The following is a 20,003-nucleotide window of genomic DNA, read 5'->3' as shown; positions in this document are numbered from 1 at the left end:
ATGTGGGAGATCTTTATAGGGACAGCTGGGTTAGGAAAGGGATCACAGGAAGGAGGGCTCTCGCCTTCAATCAAAACCTGAGTGGCTTTTCTCTGCAGGGAATGGTGTTGGAGTGTGTGAGGGCACCAGAGGAATAACAGGACAGGCCAAAATGTAAGCATGAAAGGAGAGTGGGGTTTTTGACAAAACCACCAAGAAAGTCACCCAAGGAAAAAAATGGTTAGGAATTTCCCCTATGTGGCAGCATTTGCCCTGCAGAACGGGAAAGCTTGCATTTAGACTCTTTAAACCCCAACCGTAGCTCGCTCTAGCTCACAGACCCTTTTGCTACACCCCACCTCCTCGCCTGAGCACCGTCTCCCTGAACCCCCAAAGCGTGCACCCAGTCATAGGGGCCCACCACAGAGAAGAGACAGAAGGTACTGGCGGTAAGCCAGGTCTCAGTCACCATCCCCCTTAGGTCCCTATACTCCCCTCCCCACCCAGTTGCCAGAACAAATCCCGAGTAATTGTTTTCCAGGAGGAACTGGGCGCGTTCAGTGGTGCCGCCACAGTCTGGGCTCCCCCGGGGAAAAAACCCACTAGCGAGAGCCGGGCGGATCTTCGTCTCCCGCAGGATGAGCTGTGGCAACTTGGGCAGCCCCCACCGCGGCGCCGAGGCAGAGGCAGCTACAGTGGCGCGGGCAGCTCGCCGGGGCTGCATCGCATGAAGTCAAAGAGGCACCCTGCGCCCAACTGCGCCGCCCTGACGGTCGCGGGTCCCGGGACTCCAGCTCGCGTGCTCGGGAAGTAGCGGCTCTGCACCTGTCGCCCCGGTTCTCGCGGCTCGGCAGGCGAGGGCGGAGAACTCTATAGGTCCCCAGCGCTCAGCGCAACCTGCCGGAGTAGCGGAGCCCCGCGCACCCGCCCCATTTCCAAGGCGGGCGCAGCCGCAGCGGGGGCCGGGGACCCAGCTGGGCGCCGCAGCCGCCCGCGTTGGGGGGCGGGCTGGGGGCGGGGCGGCCAGGGCCGCCTTCCCGGGCGCGATCCCCGAGCGCAGCACCCGCGCGGCGAGCCACCTCCCCCGCCGCCCGCTAGCAAGTTTGGCAGCTCGGAGTCCGGCGCGCCTCGGGATCCAGGCGCATTTGTTTCCTCCTGGCAACGGCGCGCCGGGTTTGGCGGGGACCCTCGGGAGCGATGCCGCTGGATGTGATTTTAGTTGTGTGGATCTGTGTGTGCACCGCCCGGACAGGTAAGCACTACTGGGGCTGTCGAGGGATTCAGGAAAAGGTGGGGGACCCCCGCTGCTGTAACCAGCGCCCATACAGGCTTCGGGAGACCTGGAGCCGAGCGCAACGCTGGTCCGGGTATCGGCGGTGCAGTGTGCATGGGACCCTCGGGTTTCTCAGCCCTGATCTATCCAGGTGAAGGGGTGAGAAGTGGTATTCACTCTGGAAGATGCCCGAAATGAGTGCCCCGGTCTCTGGGGTCGCGGGCTCGCGGACGCAGGAGTGAGGGGCGCGGCCTGGCGGGCGCACCCTCCTGGTGCTAGTAACCAGCTTCCGGGGCGAAATCCACATCAGCGCAGCCGGGAGAACCCCACACCCTCGAACTTGCCAGGGGAGGTGGAAACCGCTCTCCCCGCGCCCCACCCGGCTGCGCCGGGGCAGCCGCGGGCGTCTCCCCGCAGAGCGCGCGCTTCCGGTCGGCGGGTGCGGCCCGAGCCCGCCAGGGCGCGGCGCCGGGCGAGGGTTGCGGGGTTCCGGCGAGCCCCGGACCTCGCTTTCTCGTCTGGTCCCCTTTGGGCTCTGCCGAGGGGAACTCCTGGAGTATGCGCTCTCCCCACAGCCTCCCCCGGCCCCAGGGGCTGGACGAACAATTATCGGGGGAATTGGAATTGGAACCATGTAGACAATTCGGGGAGATTTTCTCAAGCTCCAAATCAGCCGTCCGTTGCTATAATAATTGCAGGTTGGAGGATGCGGAGGAGAGGGGCGAGGATAATGGGTTTAATTTTCTGAAGTCCGCACTTGATTCTGCGGTCAGAGATGCAGTTGTGTGGACTCTCAGCGCACCCCCATCCTGCCGCACCCCCAGCCCCCATGTCCCCTGGGTTTGGAGACCTGCTCTCAGCCACCTGCTCCGAAGGACTGGTAGTAGATGTGAGGAGGCTAAGGAGTAGTGGAGTAGGAAATTGGCAAAAAAATCACAAAAAAAAAAAAAATCACACACACACACACACAAAAAAAAACCCTGAGCTTTCAGTGTGTGCGTGCGCGTGTGTATGTGTGTGTGTGTGTGTGTGTGTGTGTGTACGCGCGCGCGTGTCCATGCGGCGGAGGAAGGGGGAGGTTGAGTGTAGCGAGTTTTTATTCCTGCACTAGCCACCCCCCACCCCGTACCCGCTGCCGACTTTGCGCCCCAGAATCCGTGTGTGGTAAAACCCCCGGCCTTTATCTTTCCCTGTTCCACCACCCTTACCTCCCTGCCTAAGAGGCACAGGCTTTTCAGGCCAGATAGCAAGTTTATCCGGAGAGGACCATGGGGGAGGAGCGCCCGGATTTGGTTGGCTCAAAAGTTCCCTCCACTTGCCCCAGGCGCCTCTCTTTGACCGTGAGCCCGCGGGAGGATGCAGGAGTTGGGCGGCCAGGAGCTTCCTGCTAGACCTTTCCGTTTCTCCCGAGTTAGCGGGCAGGAGCTTTGCCTTTGCTTAATCTAAGAGCATCCGGTGTGGACTCTCCGGGGACAAAAGGAATCCCCATTCCCATTCCTATCTTCAGCCAAGCTTCCCTGGCAGCGGAGACACCAAGGCTCAGTCCAACCTAAAATAGCTGCTTCGGAAGTTCGGGCCTATGATGATGAGGGGTTAGTCTTTTATAATCTAGAACACAGTGAAGGAAGCGCCGCCACTCCCCCCCCCCCCCCCCCGCCGCCCGCCCCAGATCAGCGCACGCGAGTCTAGTGCAAAGTGGGCTGGCAGCCCTGCGTGGGGAGAATCAAGTGTCTTTCCTTTTACTGAGGAATGCAAGAGGAAGACGAGATAGGGGGTAGGCAGAGCAGTCATGGGCCATTTCACATCCTCAAGTGGGTATCACTACCGAAGGTGCCTAAATCCTTTGTTCTCATTACTCCTTTGAAAAAGTCAGCAAAAAGTGCCTCCATGGGGAGTGGACGGTGTCTCCAGGGCACATGGCTTGTGGACATCTTTAAGAACACATCTTTTCCTCATCTCCACATCAAGCCCCTTTAAACCCCTGTAAAAATTCAGTTGTAGGGAAGATTCATTCATGTATTCATTCATTCATTCAACAAACAGCTGAGTGTCTTGCAGGGTGCCAAGACTGCTTATGCAAAAAAAGGAAATGACTTGGTCCTTGACTTCCAGGAACTTACAGTTTACTTGAGAATCTAGATAGAAACTGGAAAGCATTTTTACTATACAACTTAATGGGGGAGGGAAGGAGAGGTGGCATTGTAAGAAGTTTGTGTTAAGGAAATGCAAGGAGGAGCAGTAGGAATTAATATTGGGGAGAAGTGATTGGTGGTGAGGGAGGGTTTTAATCAGGAGATGACATTTGGGAGTCCTGTTGAGAGTTTGCAAGTGGAGAAAGAGAACAGTATTCCAGACAGAGGGCACAGCTTGTGCAAAAGCAGGGAGACTTGGCGGAATCTGTTCCACTGGTTGTGGCAGTTGTTTAGGGAGCTTGAATTTCCAATGCTGCTTGGCACTATTTACTGAACACCAGAGGCCACGTTTCTTCTGCAAAACTTGTTGGGAGAATCAGAGAGAGAAGGGGGGATTCTATCTTACTTCTTTCACTTGCAAGTTCTTGTAACTGGAGGGTGTATTATCAGCAGTTTTCTAGGGCTAGCCTTTTTGATTTTGTCCAGGTACCATCATCCTTGCATCCCAGAATCATCCTTCTAAGGTAGCAAAGGGTGCATGATGATTAGTTTATCAGGATCCAAACAGCTGCTTGCAGAGTTTATTTGTCAAGTGAGACAATCGTTGTCTGGGGTGTTAACAGTCCAAGATGAAATAAACATGTGGTTTACTTAGGGAGCTACTCAGATCTCACCGTCTTTTAATGGAAATGAATAGATGATATCAGGCACATTTTAATTAAAGCAGCTCTGCAGTGTGGTAGAAGTTACATATGAGAAGATCTAATGATAGGTGCCATAGGAAGTTGCTTCAATTGCTCATTGTTCCGAGAACTTGTTTCAACTAAAGTGGAGTTGGGATGGGGCGGTGGGGGTGGGGGGGTGGGTGTGTGTTCTGTTCTCCAGTTCTTGTTATTTCTCAGTGAAAAATATTCTGGGATTTCCAGGTACATGAACATTTAGAAAACTACAATACTAGCAATAATAACATACTGTGAACATGAGTTTTCTCCAGTGGCCTAGGGGTGGGTTGAAAGAAGCCCCTCAGGGCCAGGGGAATGCCTTTTGCTGCCACCTGCTGGAAGGAGAGCTTTTCTTTTTGAAGCTCCTTCCAGATTGTTCACTAACTATGCATTGAATAATAGAGCCCAGAACAGATTCCCCCAGCCTCCAGTGATCATGTGAAATATTGACCCACTTGCAACAGGCATAGAGCATTTTTTTTAAGGTTTATTTATTTATGCATACAAGAGCTTGGGGTACAGGCCAGAGGTGCCTGGGGTGAGAGGATTCACCAGAGACAGAGTGGGGAACAGAACAGGCAAATTGACCGAAGTACTCTGCTGAGGGGAGCATCAGACGAGACAGGAGAGGTCTGCTTTGCCATGTGGGTTGCTCCCTGGCCGGCTGGGGATCGAACTCGTGCTGCAGAGGCTGTGGATAGCTTCATAGTTTGCGTCTTAACCCCTTGTGCCACTAGGGAGGCCCATAGAGCATGTTTGTCAGGGAAATTGCTTTTGGGGTACCTCTGTGCTCCAGGGATCCAAATTTTGATCAAATGATTGTGAAATCCCGCTGTTAAACCAGCTCTTGGAGTATTTCTTCAGCTTTATATTCTCCTCTGTGGGGCAGGGGAAAACACTTGCCATCATGCACTATGAGCTGGATTAGATTTGAAGTGAACAGGGTCCAGGAGGATTTGCTTGGGAGCTTAGTCCTGGGACCCTGAAGGTGGATTGAGGGGGGCTTGGCCCTGAGCACTCTGGGGGCAGGACTGAGGAGAGACAGACAGCTGCTGCAGCAGCAGGTGTCCTGGGAGATTAGGGTGAAGGCTCTGAATCTTAGGGTCAGGCCTCAAGTGCCTCTGTCACACTGACAGGCTGCCTTGTGGATTTAAAAAATGTATTTCTTCCTCACACATTTTATCCTGCTTAAATCAAATTCCCAGCTTCAGCCATTTGTAGAGCAGTTATAGCCAAAGTGGAAAACTTTAAGTGTTTCCTCAGAAAGGGCAAGAGCTCCATGCTTGGACAAGAAGCAGAAACATTAAAATGAAAAAATTATTTCTATGGAACTAAAGTGTCCTACTCTATAAGGTTCAGGAGAGGTCATGTAGATGCTACCTAATGAATAGATTTTCTGGTTCCCTAGGCAGTGTGCAAAGTGTTATCTTTCACACATCCTGCTATTGACACAAGGCATTTGCATCTTGAAGGGGAACAATTAACGAGTGCAAAGAAAACTGTATTTGGATGCTTAATTGATTTCTTTTCTCTTCCTCTGTTTTTATGGGACTGTTTTGTGATAAGAGCAGCACAGTTACCTTAAAGCCCTATAAACCCCCTCCACTTGTGCGTTGCAGGGGGAGCGTGAATATAGGTTTCACATATAGATTTCACAAAGTATAGCCAAGTGAAAACCTTCTGGGTGAGTGGGCATGTGGAGGGCTTGGGGGGGAAATTTTTTGGTTCCTTTCTGTATGATTCCAGTGGAGCTGAAGATCATGTTGCTGGCATGGTCCCGAGAGCTGGTCTACTGAAAGCAGCACCAGTCAGGTGTCAGGCCAAGTTCCTGGCAGTGTTCTCATCCTTATCCTTGAAAACTAGGAGGCTGCGAGGCAGCTAATATCCTTCCCATTTTATGAATGAAGGGACAAGAGTGGAAGAAGTGAATTGATACTCCCGAGGGCACAGATTTAGGAGGGGAAGAGGCAGGACTCACATTGATTCTTGGGTTGGTGTTGTTTCCACATTTTCTAGATTGAGGGTGTCTTATGCTCAATGTAAGGTGGGGATTCAAGAGCACCATGGGGGTTGTGCTGATTCTACAGAGTCTATTTTGTTCACCTTTTATTTTATTTATTTATTTTTTAAAGATTTATTTATTTATGCATACAAGAGCTGGGGTACAGGCCAGAGATGCAGGGGGTGAGAGGATTTACCAGAGACAGAGTGGGGAACTGAACAGGCAGATTGGCTGAAGTACACTGCTGAGGGACACAGTGGGAGAGTCAGGAGAGGTCATGCTGCGCCACGTGGGTTTGGGATTGAACTCGTGCTGCAGAGGCTGCAGATTGCTTCATAGTGCGGTGCTTAACTCCTTGCGCCACCAGGGAGGCCCTTGTTCATCTTTTAAGCTTGCCCAGTTTTATGGACAGTTTTGGAGCCTGAAAGACTCCTGCATCTTAAGAATGGCCATCATAGTGGTCTTTAGTTCTTCCACTGGTAAACTCTTGCCATGATAATATTGCATCGCAAAGCGCTCAAGACTCAAACAAACCAAAAACAGATCTTAAAGCAACCATCATTATTTTGGTTCATGTGTTTGTAGTTTGGTTTGGTGTTTACTCATCCAGGCCATGTTAGACTGGGCTTGCTTTCAAATTCAGGTAGGGTGTCTGTTCATGTGAGTCAGCCTCCTTGGACCAGTGGACACCAGGACCATGCTCTGCACATCTCAGTGCAGAGGTACAAGAGGTACAAGAGAACAAGCCCACTGCACAGCCACCTGGAAACCTGTGCTTGAGTAATTTGCTGACATCCCAAAGACCAAATATATTGCAAAGCTGAATTAAAAGTCAAGGGATTGGGGCTTCTCTGGTGGCACAAGGGGTTAAGTCTCAACATTATGAAGCTATCCACAGACACTGCAGCATGAGTTGGATCCCCGGCCATGGAACTAACCCACATGGTGCAACAGACCTCTCCTGTCTTGTCTGCTGCTCCCCTCAGCAGTGGGTTTCAGTTGATCTGCCTGTTCTGCTCCCCACCATCTCTGGTGAATCTTCTCACCCCCACTACTTCCTCACCACTGGCCTGTACCCCAGCTCTTGTATGCATAAAAACAAAAATCTTCAAAAAAAGTCAAGGGATTGAGGAATTTTATGCTCGCTCTAGTGCAAAGAACCACAAAGCCACGCAGCATGGGGTAAGGAGGTGTAAAGATTCCAGACCAATAGTTGAGTCATCCACAGTCCTTTTAAAAGATTCCTTTCCCTGAATGCCACCCTATCCTCTTGTGGTGTCTCCAGATATGCATATTGCTTGGAGGTCTTTGAACCCAAGTCAATAATCGTGCATACACTCATCAGTTAGTCAATCAAGTTAGAAATTTAGGGCCATATATCAGGCCCTGTGTGAGACCCTGGGACTCCAGGGAAGCCTCCTTCCTCTTGTGTCCAGCTAGAGGCAGATTCCCCAGACCACCTTCCAAATTCTTGGCCAGAAAATGACCAGCTTGGAGGTCCTCTGAGATCATTCTTCATTTATTTTCTGCCGTACAGGTAAAGAGCACTATAGATCAAATGAAATATTAGCCCCTTTCTTGTCTTTTCAAGGTCATTACAGAACCCTGGCATCTGAGATCACTTGGAGAAAAACACCCTCAGTCTCTGCAAGAGGCTCATGGTGATGGATGCCCATTAACTCAGTGCTGCTTTTCACAGAGTAGGCACTTGATCAGTCTTTGTGAACTGAGTCTGTGAGAGGAAGGTATTAGACAGGTAGGATGGAAACTCACAATAGATCATAATGTAAATGATGATTTACTCCTCTGTTTAAACACAGGCTTAAAAACCTCCAGTGATCTCCTCTTGTAATTAGGATAATATCAATATCAACCTCTTAGTTCTGGCTCACAAGGCAGGATCTACTTCCCCCCTCTCCCATTTTACTTAGTTATTTCAATTTCCATTCATTCATTTACTTATTTATTGATTTGACGTAATGTTGCTTTACTTGGTTGTTTGTAATTTAGGCTCTCCCCCCTCGGGTGTAGTTACCAGATTGCACCCACTACCAAGACACCCATCGAGCTGCTTCCCCACTTTGTTCTTGTCTCCCCCCGCTCAGTTCCATAGTCAGTTCTCTAGGCCTTGTTCTTCGTTTAGAGTCTACTCTTGGCTCCTGTTTACTCCCACTCTCCCCCGACCCACTCCACTCCAGCCACACTGGTCTTTCTCTGTTCCCTGAGTACCCCGTATTTGTTCTGCTTTGCATTTGCTGTTCTTTAAATCCAAAAGTTCCCCTCACACCCCTCTCCCCCCAGATCTCTCTTTCCATTGCTGGTTTCTTCTTGACAAGCAGATTTCAGCTCAGAAGAACTTCCCTGACCACCCTCCACCCAAGTTGCATTCTATTCCATTACTGTTTTATTTTCCTCATAGCATTTATTGCCATCTCAAATGAGCTTTCTCATTTGTCTGTTCATTTTACCCTCTCTTAACCCCCACCCACCCCTCCTCATTTCCCCAGAGACAGCCGCTCAGGGAGGACTTCTTTAGGACCTAGCAATGTGTGTGCTGCCATAAGCACTCAGTAAGATCTGGTGAAAACGTGCTGTGTGAATGAATGAATGGAAAAAGAGTTGTTTAGTTTCATAACAGGCTGCATTTGGAAGGGGACGATTTGCACCTTCAGTTCACAGGACAAGGAAAAGTCTGACCCAGCAAGGGAAGGCTGTGCTATGCCGTGTGCCTTTAATTTAACCCTTTGTTTGCCTTGGCAATGACCGGCTTCATTTCCTAAGAGCCTTCCCTAACCAATCTTCTGTTAACAGAAGCCTGGACTGAGCATCAGTTCCTGCTCCTAGCAGGAAAAAAGAGGGTAGATTTCATCCCCCAAATATGTGGGGTAAGGAAGAAGGACAGATGAGGTTGTAATAGCTCATAATGTCATGCTGGACATTCCTTCAGTCTCTCAGGGACAAATTGGGTGCAAACTCTCCAAATCCTGCTTTAGTGACTGCATTACCACCATCAAACAAAGTTGACAGCTGCTGCTGATTAAAACATTTCCAACTGTGCAATCAGAATTGCACTATTGAGATGCAATAGACGCTGCCTTTGTGAATGGCTTCAATATAGCCCTGGAGAGTGATCTCTTGCCTTATTAATGTAGATCATCAGAAGTCACCTTCTAGTCATGAATGGATCATTCAGCAGAACACCCCCTGGGTGAGAGACAGTCTAGAATGTCCTTTCTCAGACAAGGCAGTGGGGTTGGCGGTGGGGGGGGGGACATTTCCCTGCACTAAGCTTCTCGAACCAGTGTTGTCAGGATGTCTAACTTTCCATTTAGCAATCTCCTTGGATAGAAAATGTGCAACCAAAATTCCTGGTAGTCTCTTTCCTGGCCAGCCCCTCTGCCATCCTTTTCCAACAGGGGGGTTCTTCCCATTGCCTCCCTCTTTGTCATAGGTGGGGAATGGTCTGTGGGGATGTTTGCAGGTGTTGATGGTGTGAGATTTTCCTATTGAAACAGGTAGAGTGGGGCTGTGATGCTGTGTCTTCAGTCCCCAAATCTAAAAAAGCTCCAAAGCACAAAGTTTCCTCATTATTTACCTGACAATGCAACTTACCCTGAGTTGAACTTCAAAACTTGACCCTAACCAGTGATACAAGCCTATTTATACTTAGCCAGTTAGAGGAAAATGTCATACCTTTTGCTCCAGAAATATTGTATTTGATTACGCGGTACTGATTCAGACTTTGCTGAGGTGTAACATAAAATGTAATGCCAGGCCATGTTACCTTTCTAACATAAGATACATTCTGAGTTCTGAAATATGTTTGGCCCCTTGGGTATGAATAGGACTTGGGGAGATACATAGAAACTATAGTATCTGGGGTGATGGGGCAGATTTGCCCACCTTTTCTTTTGGAGAGAGAGGTCTCCAAGCACAATGGGGCTGTTTTTCTTGTATTCCCTGCCACCTCTGGCCTCTGTAATTTCTGCTCCATGTTGCTGCGAACAGTCTGCATTTTAAGCCAAGACAGCTCTCTGTTCTGTTTCAGTGCTGGGCTTTGGGATGGACCCAGACCTTCAGATGGACATTATGACTGAGCTCGACCTCGTGAACACCACCGTTGGAGTCACCCAGGTGCCCGGGCTGCACAACGCCAGCAAAGCCTTTTTATTTCACGGTAATAGAGCCACTTCCTTTTTTGCATGGGGACCAAGCTTGGGGAGGACGGTCTGTCTGGAGAGTGTTCAGCTGGGGTGGTATTTGTCGGAGAATCAATCTCTGCTGTTTCTCTTGTGTTATCGTCATGAAGAATATTCATGTATTTGGCATGTGCTCTAAGGGTAGGGGGCACTCGAGGGCATGGTAGTGAAATACTGATATTTACCTTGATAGTGAGATATTTCCCTGGGGATTTTGGTGGGGCTTGATAGTGGAATGAAGATGTAAAGTCCTTAGAAGTCATTGGCCTGCAATATTATTTTTATAGGGTGTTTCTTCAACTATTGTCTATTCTTTACCTATATTACACCTACTCTGGTATCTGTATCTCTCCTCTGATGAACTGATCCCCAACACAGAGGTTGTTTGATGGCTGCATTCTCTTAGGGGAGCAGCTTATTGGTTCTTCCCAGTATAAGCTTGACCACAATTCATTAAATCATTTAACATGCATTCATAAAGGCAATAGAGGGGGCTCCTTAAAAGCATGGTTCTAGACTCCAACTGTCTGGGCTCAAATCTCAACCTTGTCACTTACTGACTTTGAAACTGGGCGGTTTCCTAGCCTGACTCTCTGTGTGTTCTCATCTGAAATAATAGTGCCTACCTACCTTATGGGGTGCTTACAAGGATTAGAGAACTAATCCATTAAAGAGATCAGAACAGTGCCTGATACAGGTAATCCTCAGTGAGTACTAGCTATCATTACAGAACTCCTACTGTGTACCAGGCAACATCCTAATAGTAGGGTTACCAGCAACATATAGTAAATAAGGCAGGTGTAGCCCAGCCCTGAAATATAGTGAGGGAAACAGTCATCGCACAAGCAACTACCAAATTACAAGTGCTGTACTTACCATGAAGGGAATGGGTAGGCTGCCAGGTAAGAATAGCACAAAGAGCTCTACTGCACTGGGGCGGGGAGATGGTCGTGGTCTGAGAAGGGCTACCCTGAGAACAGTGATGTGTCAGCAGAGACTTGTACAATGAACAGGAAGGGAGTGGGGGCCTAGAACATTCTGAGCAGGGGAAATAGTAAGTGTGAAGGTCTTAAGGCAGAACCAGCAGAGAGGTATCTAGCAGGTGGTGAATAGCTAGAGAGGGAGACAGGACGAAGTCACATTGGACCCTGTAGGAAGAACTGATATTTAGCCCTGGGCTTGGGTGTCCTGGTGGCTAATGGCCAGTGTTCATTCTGGTAGGTGGGGAACCACATGTTGTGGACTGTTGTACCTCAGCCCTGCCTGTAGTCACAGTGGTGTTTCCTGATCTGTTTTCAGAGCACTCGGGGCCTTTGTGGAGGCTGCTTCAGGGCAGTGACTGAGCAGACGGGTTAGTCAGGTAGCCTGATGATCCCCTGTGGAAATACCTGGTAGGGTACTTTGAACTTGGTTTTTTGCGAAGGTAGTGACAGGGTTATTTCAGAATCACTGAAACAATGTTATGGGGTAAGTTTTACATATTTACTGTGCAGATAATGTAAGTCTCCTTAATGATATATAGTAAATCTGTAGCTATATGGTGATAGGCAATAAGACTGCACATATGTTAGTTTCCACTGAATCTTGCTAAGGAACTGGGGAAGTATGTAAACTGAAATTACATACTGGAATCCTTTTCTCTTTGCATTGTGCAGATTGCTCAGTTACTCTTGAGAAGCCTTGTCATTCTTAATCTGGGCAGATTAAGTATCATCAGCACTGATGATACTTTGTCCATATCTGTGGAAGCGTGGCTTATTTGTAGACTTCACGAGGGCAGAGATCTTGCTTGTCTGTAAACCCCTACATTCTTTAAACCAAGTATTGAGCATGCACCTAGTAGTTGATTGATAATCATTTTGAACTGAATTAAAATTTCCTCCATCCAATGTGCTCTATAAAAGGTTTGCAACCTGCCTTACCCACTATTCATTCACTCATTTGTTATTTCACAAGTGGGCTTCCTTGGCTAGAATTCTGTTCTTTGTCTGTTTTCTGCTTTGGTCACTGCCTTTGGGATGTCTACCAGGTTCAAACTACAGGGAGGAATTTTTAGCTTCTTTGGTAGAAAGAGTAACTTCAATATGGGAGTTTGCTTTCACTTAATAGGACCCCTGTGACTATATGGGGTCCACGTGGGGTATGACTGAACAACCTTTAGCTAGTGCCTCTGAAGGATCAAAAGATAAGACTTCTCAGTCACACTGAAGGCTCTTTGAAGACATCAGATATGTGATTCGTGGATTCCCATAGCCATCTGAGAAGTCAGGAATAGAGATGGGATCTAGGAAATGTTTTGTGGAGAAGCTGCTAGTATAGTGGGCCAGAGACCCTCACTATTTGTGAGCATATTCTACCAGCAGAATCACTGCCAGTTTGGTCTAAAGGAGACAAGAGAGGAGGAACTGAAAGAAAGCCAACTGAGTCCCCAAAGTTTACAGGCAGTAAACAGACTGATAAAACTATTCATCTACTAACACCTGCTACTACTCATGAAAAAGGAAGAATGACTCAGAAACGAGTCACAGCCCAGAAGACAGAGCCAAGGATCACAGAGTATTAAAGCCCTGGAACCCTAAGGAGTTTGTCCTGCTGGCTTTCAGAGTTTTTTTTTGGGACTGGTGTGATCTCTTTCTTTTTTCCATTTCCTCTCTTTTGAGCAGGAATGTCTATAACTGGCTTCCTATTTCTGTTGCACCATTGTGTTTTGGAAGCAGATTACTTGTTTTCTAGTTTCATAGATCCATTGATGGAGAGAAATTTGGCCCCAGATGCATAATAATCAGAGTCTCACTTATTATTGATTTAGGTTATTTAGGTAGTAAGAGTTGCAATATTTTTTTTTTAAAGATTTATTTTCATTTATTTATTTATTTATTTGTTTGTTTATACAAGCACTGGGTACAGTCAGAAGTGCAGGAGGGTGAGAGAATTCACCAGAGCCAGAGCGGGGAGCAGAGCAGGCAGGAGGACCGAAGTACACTGCTGAGGGGAGCAGTGGGCGGCAGGAGAGGTCTGCGCGCCATGTGGGACCCTCCTCCGGTGGCCGGGGAGCAGCCGGGGATCGAACCGGCGCTGCAGAGGCTGCGGGCAGCTTCGCAACCCAGCGCTCAACCGCTGCGCCACCGGGGAGGCCCAAGAGTTGCAATATTTTCAGCTGATGAGATTCAATGAAATTTTGGACTTTGAGCTGATGCTCTGACAGGGTGAGATTTCAGGTGATACTAAGATGAGCTCAGTATAGTGGAACAGACATGCATCTTTGTGGGTCAGAGGGCAGAGTTTGTGATAAGCAGAATAATGCTCTCCAGTGTTCAGAGCAGAATTTCCTGACAGTAAATCTCCTAATTTTGTCATCTTTTGCAATCTGGATAGTCATAAAATATATTCAAATTTGTCTTTTTGCTAAGTGTCCCATATGTCCTTTATTCCATCTTTCTCCCACTTTCTAGTTTCTTTTAGATTAATTAAAGTATTTTTATGATTTTATTTTACTTCCTTTGTTGATTTACTAGCTATAACTCTTTGTTTAATGGTTTCTTTATTGTTTGTAGTATACATTTGTAAATTGTCATCAGCTATCTGCAAGTTACATTATACAACTTTATATGTATTGTAAGATATTATATTTTATTTTTTATTTTTTTTAAAGATTAATTTATTTATGCATACAAGAACTGGAGTACAGGCCAGAGGTGGTGGGGAGTGAGAGGATTCACCAGAGACAGAGTGGGAAACAGAACAGGCAGATTGACTGAAATACACTGCTGAAGGGAGCAGTGGACGAGTCAGGAGAGGTCTGCTGTGCAATGTGTGTTAGCTCCCTGGCCGGAGATTGAACTCATGCTGTAGTGGCTGTGGATAGGTTCATAGGTTGCATCTTAACCACTGCGCCACCAGAGAGGCCCTATTTTTAAAGATTTATTTATGCATACAAGAACTGGGGAACAGGCCACAGGTGCAGGGGGTGAGAAGATTCATCAGAGACTGAGCAGGGAACAGAAAAAGTGGATTGACTGAGATACACTGCTGAGGGGAGCAGCAGGTGAGACAGGAGAGGTCTGCTGCGCCATGGGGGTTATCTCCCAGGCCTGGGATCGAACTCACACAGCAGTGGCTCTGGATAGCATTATAGTGCTGACACTTAACCCCTTGAGATACCAGGGAAGCCCCAAGACTATTTTAATAGTATATGCTTTTCTTCCTGACCTCATTTTATTGCTGTTGTACATTTTACTTGTACTTATGTTATAAATTATAAACTACATTGCCATTTTGATTTGATAAGTGTATTTTTAAACAGATTTAGATAATTTTCTGTGTTCTTCATCCCCCTATGTTGATTAATATTTTCATCTGTTGTCATTTTTATCCCTTGTAAAGAACTTCCTTTAGCACTGTACTATGGGTGTTGAATTCTTTCAGCTTTTGTGTGTCTGAGAAGGTCTGTATTTTATCTATATTTTTAAAGGAAATTTTGCTGGATATAAAATCCTGGTTAGACACTTTTCTCTTTCAGTACTTTAGAGAGGTTAATCTGTTCTCACTTGTGTTGTTTTTGCTGAAAAATCTGTTGTCATTCTATCCTTGTACTGCCTTAGGGAATGCAAGTATTTTCCCTGCTTTTAAAACTTTATCACTGGCTTTTAGAAGTTTGATTCTGATGTGCTTTGGTATGGTTTTTTTCCTATTTCTTATGTGTGAGATCTATTGAGAATCATTAAATTTGAAAAAAAAATCACCATTATATCCTCAAATATTTTTTCCTGTTCCTTTCTTTTTTTCTTTTTTAGTGACTCCAAATATATATGTGTTAAGCTGCTTAAAGCTGTTCCACAGCAAAGTGGTAGCTATTCATTTTTAAAAATAATATTTTCTTTTCTTGATATCTGCTCTTACTATTCCTTTGAGGTCTTCTTTTCTGTGTGTTGTTAGTCCCACTCAGTTTTAAAAATCTCATGTAGTTTCATCTCTGTAAATTCAGTTTCACTCTTAAAATCTTCCTGTCTTCATCTACCTGTTTGAATAAATGAAATACTATTACAATAACTGTTTAAATATCTTTGAAAGCTAAATCTATTATTTGTACCTGTGCCCAGTTGATTCTGATTAATTTTTTTCCTTGCTACTGCTTCCTTTCATTGCTGGCATTTTTTTTTTAAGATTTATTTATTTATGCATGTAAGAGCTGGGGTACAGACCAGATATGCAGGGGCATGAGAGGATTTACCAGAGACAGAGCAGGGAACAGAACAGGCAGACTGACTGAAATACACTGCTGAGGGGAGCAACGGGCGAGATAGGAGAGGTCTGCTTCACCATGTGGGTTGCTCCCTGGCTGGCCGGAGGAATTGAACTCATACTGCAGAAGCCGAGGATTGCTTCATAGTTCAGTGCTTAACCCCTTGTGCCACCAGGGAGGCCGCCCCCGCTGGTATTTTTCGATTGAACTTTGTCATTGTGAATTTTGCTTTGTTTGGTACTGGATGTTTTTGTATTCTTATAACTGTTTTTGAATTTTGCTCTAGGACTCAGTTAAGTTACTGGGGAATAATTGATTTCTTTGGATCATACTTTTAAGATCTGTTGAAGTGACCCAGTATAGCATTAGTGCGAAGAGCTAGAATAGAGTTAATTATTTCCCATCACAGAGGCAAGAATTTCTGTGTATTTTACCTAATGTCCCTTGAATTACAATATTTTCCAGTTTGACTGATGGAAATAGGTATTATTCTCTGCCCTGCAAGTATATTGGACACTCTTGCTTTTGGGTGGTTTCCCTATCCTTGGATAGTTTTCTTCCACACACTGATCTGCACTGAATTGAGTACTGATCTTGAGAGTCACCTTTAGTTTTCTGTGTTGTTGTCTCCTCTCATGTATACTGTCCTGTGAGATCTGGGTCCTCAACTTTTAGCTTCCTCATCTTGACTTTGGGAGGCTGCTGGGTTCTGTCTGAGTTCCTGCTTCCTACGTCCCAGCCTAGACACCCTCAGAGCAGCAGTAAGCTTGGGTGCTTATGGGGCTCATCTCTTGTTTTCCATCTCTCTGGGATCACTGCCCCTCAATGAAGTGATGTCCAGTGTCTTTTGAAAAACTGCTGTTTCATTGAATATTCATTTCAAATTTAAATTCAATTAAATAAAATAAAAAATTCATTTCCTTGGCCACACCTGTAATATTTCAAGTGCTCAATTGCTGTTAAGTAGCTAGGGGTTGCCATATTGGACAGTGCAGGTACAGACAGGCTCAGAAATTTTACTGTTGCACCATTGTTTAGTTAGTAGGCACAGGCTGCAACATTCTACTTTTTAAAAAGTTGATACATGATAGTAACTATCAAGCTACTTAGGTTGTCTACCACATAGAATCTTCATTTACTCTTTGATAAAATGGGGCAATAATGATACTATATATGGTTGTAGTGAGGATGAAATGAATCAATACATTTAAAGTGCTAAAACTGTACTTAGTATATGGTGAGAGCTCATTAAATGTGAGTCCATATGTTTTTAAGTAATAGGATATAACTTTGGCTTTTTTCTGCTATGTATATCACTTGTCTTCGGTGTTACTAATGTCAGATTTTAGCCTGCAGAGAGTCTGGCATAGTGGTTAGGGAGGAAGATTAGGGCTCAATCCTTTGTGTATTTGTTTCATTTTCACCGCCACCATACAAGGTGCAAGTATTATTGTTTCATTTTATCAATGAATAAATGAAGCTTCCTTGAAACACTACTTAGGACTGCTGGTGTATTGTCTCTTAATGTCTTCAAGCTTCAGTTTCCACTTCTGGAAATGGGAAGACTATACAGAATGATTATAAGAATGATTATAAGAATTAAATGACTATGAAAATGAATCAAATGACAAAGAAAGTACTTTGGTAAGTGTAAAGTGTAAAAAACAAGTACATCATTCTTTCCCTCACTTATTATCACAGTTCACCATTCCAAATACAGCTCTGAGTTGATGTACATTAGAGGAGTGAAAATTTTGACAAATTTAAGCAGAAAATTCACTTTAGTGAAAACACTCCAATTAAACCAGCTCCAGAGCCTAAAGGGATTTATTTGGGGACTACCCAGGTCTTTAAGGTTAACTTTGTCACTCCTGTCCTTCCATGGTGTATAGAATAGAATAAGTAAGGTTTTTATTTTCTTCTTGCGTGACATAAATCATGTTTTACTAGGGATTGAGCATGGGAGCAGGGAGAATGAAGGGGTAGGTGTAAGGTTGGCATAGGTCTTCTCTATGCTGAAAATCATCCTAAATACCAGCATTAAACTTTCAAAGCTTGTATTGAAATCCCTTTGAGTGGGGCTTAGAGAAGATCTGAGGGTTTGGAACTGTTCTCCCCTATTGACAGTTTTTGTTTTTTGTTGTTGTTAAATAGTTGGGAGTACAAGACTACCCACTAGTGTTTCATTTATAAAAGTGATTGGAATATGCATGAGTGCCAGTTTTTTAGTGTTGCTCTCTTTCTGCCAGGAAAGTGATACTTTTTAGGAGTTCTGTTTTATTTTATTTCATTTTTTTAAAGTTCATTTATTTATACATACAGGAACTGGGGGACAGGCCAGAGTTGTGGGGGAGTGAGAGGGTTCAACAGAGACAGAGTGGGAAACAGAACAGGTGGATTGGCTGAAATACACTGCTGAGGGGAGCAGCGGGCAAGTCAGGAAAGGTCTGCTGCACCACGTGTGTGGGTCCCCTCCCTGGCTGGGGATGGAACTTGTGCTGCAGTGGCTGTGGATAGTGAAAACACTCCAATTAATAGGTTGCGTCTTAACCCCTTGGGCCACGAGGGAGGCCTAGGAGTTCTATTTTAAAAGACTTTCTAAAGAAAAAAAATTAGATAATATCTTTCAAGCTGATTGTTTTATGTGACATGAAAGAACAATGGCTAATGGGTGATACTTCAAGGAGAAAATTGAGGCTTTTTGCACCAATTTGCATCCTAGGCTTTGTGGTAGATGTTGGCAAGGACACAGATGAAATATTCTGCCCTCAGTGAAGTTGCATCCTAGAAGGTCAAAGACAGCATGCCCTGAGTCACTCTAAATGTGGAGGAGGAGAGAACTGGTTTGCACCAGGGGTGCATAAAGTCCCCAGTATGTTGAAGAGGGAGATTTCTTCTCACAGATAACTTGGGGGAGGCTCCTTGGGGGAGCTGGCACTTGAACCACACCTTGAAAGATGGACAGAAATTCAATGTGTGTTTTCTCTTTCTTAGGAGCACTGCCCTTGTATAACCATTTTCACAAAGTAGTGCTTGAAGCTTGAGCTATAGCTCCTAATGCTTAGAAAATGTGAGTAAGATGGAGTTACCCAAAGGGTTTGTTTAATGCTGATCTTCCAGATTTCCTGCCACCCACTATTGCCCAAGTCTGAATTGTTTTTTCTGTTGATTGGATGCGCCTAGTCGCTAATTACCTCTGGGAACATTTACGAGTCAACCTCACTTTGAGTGGAGTGATTTAGTATAACTTTGCATTTAATCAATTAGCGGAGTGATTCAATTCTCATACCCACATTTCCCAAATATAGGTATTTTTACTCTTGCCAAAATAAAACTCAAGCCAGCTGCTGGAGTGGAGTGGGTTTTCAAGTCCCTCTCTGGGGCAAATTAACACCTGCACTGGCATATTCTAGAAAATCATTAAATGGCTATGTGACTAAATGTATATCATAGAGCAAATAAACTCTGCACTTATTTCCCTAATCTGTACTAACATCTGTACTGAAATCTATTCTCTCAGCTATGCTCTTTCTCTCATCAACTTGTATATTCAGGAAAGTAGAGATGAGGGGAGACAGGAGAACATGTAAAAGATGAGAATTCTTTTTTAGAAACTATCAGATATAGACATCAATTCCACAGTAACACGTTGAGCTCTTGGGCAGGCTACTTCACCTATGGAATTTGTTTCTTCTTTGGACATTGGGTAATGGTAATATCCATGAAAAAATATATAGTTAACAGTCAATTTAGAAAATATAAATTCATCACAAGTGATAAAATGTTTAAATGTTAATCAGTATTATTAGGAGTACTTATTCAGAAAGTGTACCTTTTTCATTACATATTTAGTTGGGTACCTCTATGTGCTAGGCATTCTTTCATGTCCAAGGAAATAGCAGAGGGCTATCAGAAAAATTGCAAATCTTAAGGGGAAATAGGTAATAAGCAAATAAACATTAAGGGAGTTGTATAACATTAAATGATTCATGTATTTAAGTTCAGGAAAATGTATCATTTTTTCTCAAGAGGTGTAGATTGGCAGTAGCGTAATATGCTTAATACGTACCAAGGATGAATAACTTGTCTGAACTGGATTTTTTCAAAGAAGGGTTATTTCAATTCTTAAAATTTATTTTCCTATTAATCCATCTACCCTCACTCCTATATGTGCACTATTTTTATATCCATTATATAGCTGAAGAAACAGAGACCCATAGTTCCAGCAACTCACAGTAGCTATGCCATCACAGATATAGGATTTGAACTCAGGACTCTCTACCTGCAGAGTCTGTGTTTTAGCCCAAACCCACCTCCTGGTTGATTTCCCCTGCTTCATAAAAGTGGGAATGAATAATTAAGTTCAATGAGGTAGAGATATGGTTTCTCTTAAGAGAAACCAAAGGACGTCTGCCAAAATATCTTTTGGCAGGTATTTTAAATCAACTGGGACA

General features: G+C 45.1%; 1 protein-coding gene across 3 annotated transcripts in view; it reads left to right on the top strand.

Annotated features, from left to right (window-relative positions):
• Nucleotides 1-1,176: 1,176 nt before the first annotated feature.
• NELL1 (neural EGFL like 1) overlaps nt 1,177-20,003 on the top strand; it is a gene marked incomplete at both ends in the record, with an annotated part of 742,470 nt that continues 723,643 nt past the window's right edge. For all 3 annotated transcript variants that reach the window (XM_084239443.1, XM_084239442.1, XM_084239441.1), the window contains 2 exons: nt 1,177-1,231; nt 10,157-10,285. In XM_084239443.1, the coding sequence (XP_084095569.1) occupies nt 1,177-1,231; nt 10,157-10,285 (184 nt within the window). The remainder of the gene's footprint in view (nt 1,232-10,156; nt 10,286-20,003) is intronic.

Source organism: Talpa europaea (genome assembly GCF_964194135.1).
Source record: "Talpa europaea genome assembly, chromosome: 1".
Lineage (NCBI taxonomy): Eukaryota > Metazoa > Chordata > Mammalia > Eulipotyphla > Talpidae > Talpa > Talpa europaea.
Note: the sequence above shows the minus strand (reverse complement) of the source record. Positions and strands in the feature narration are given on the sequence as shown.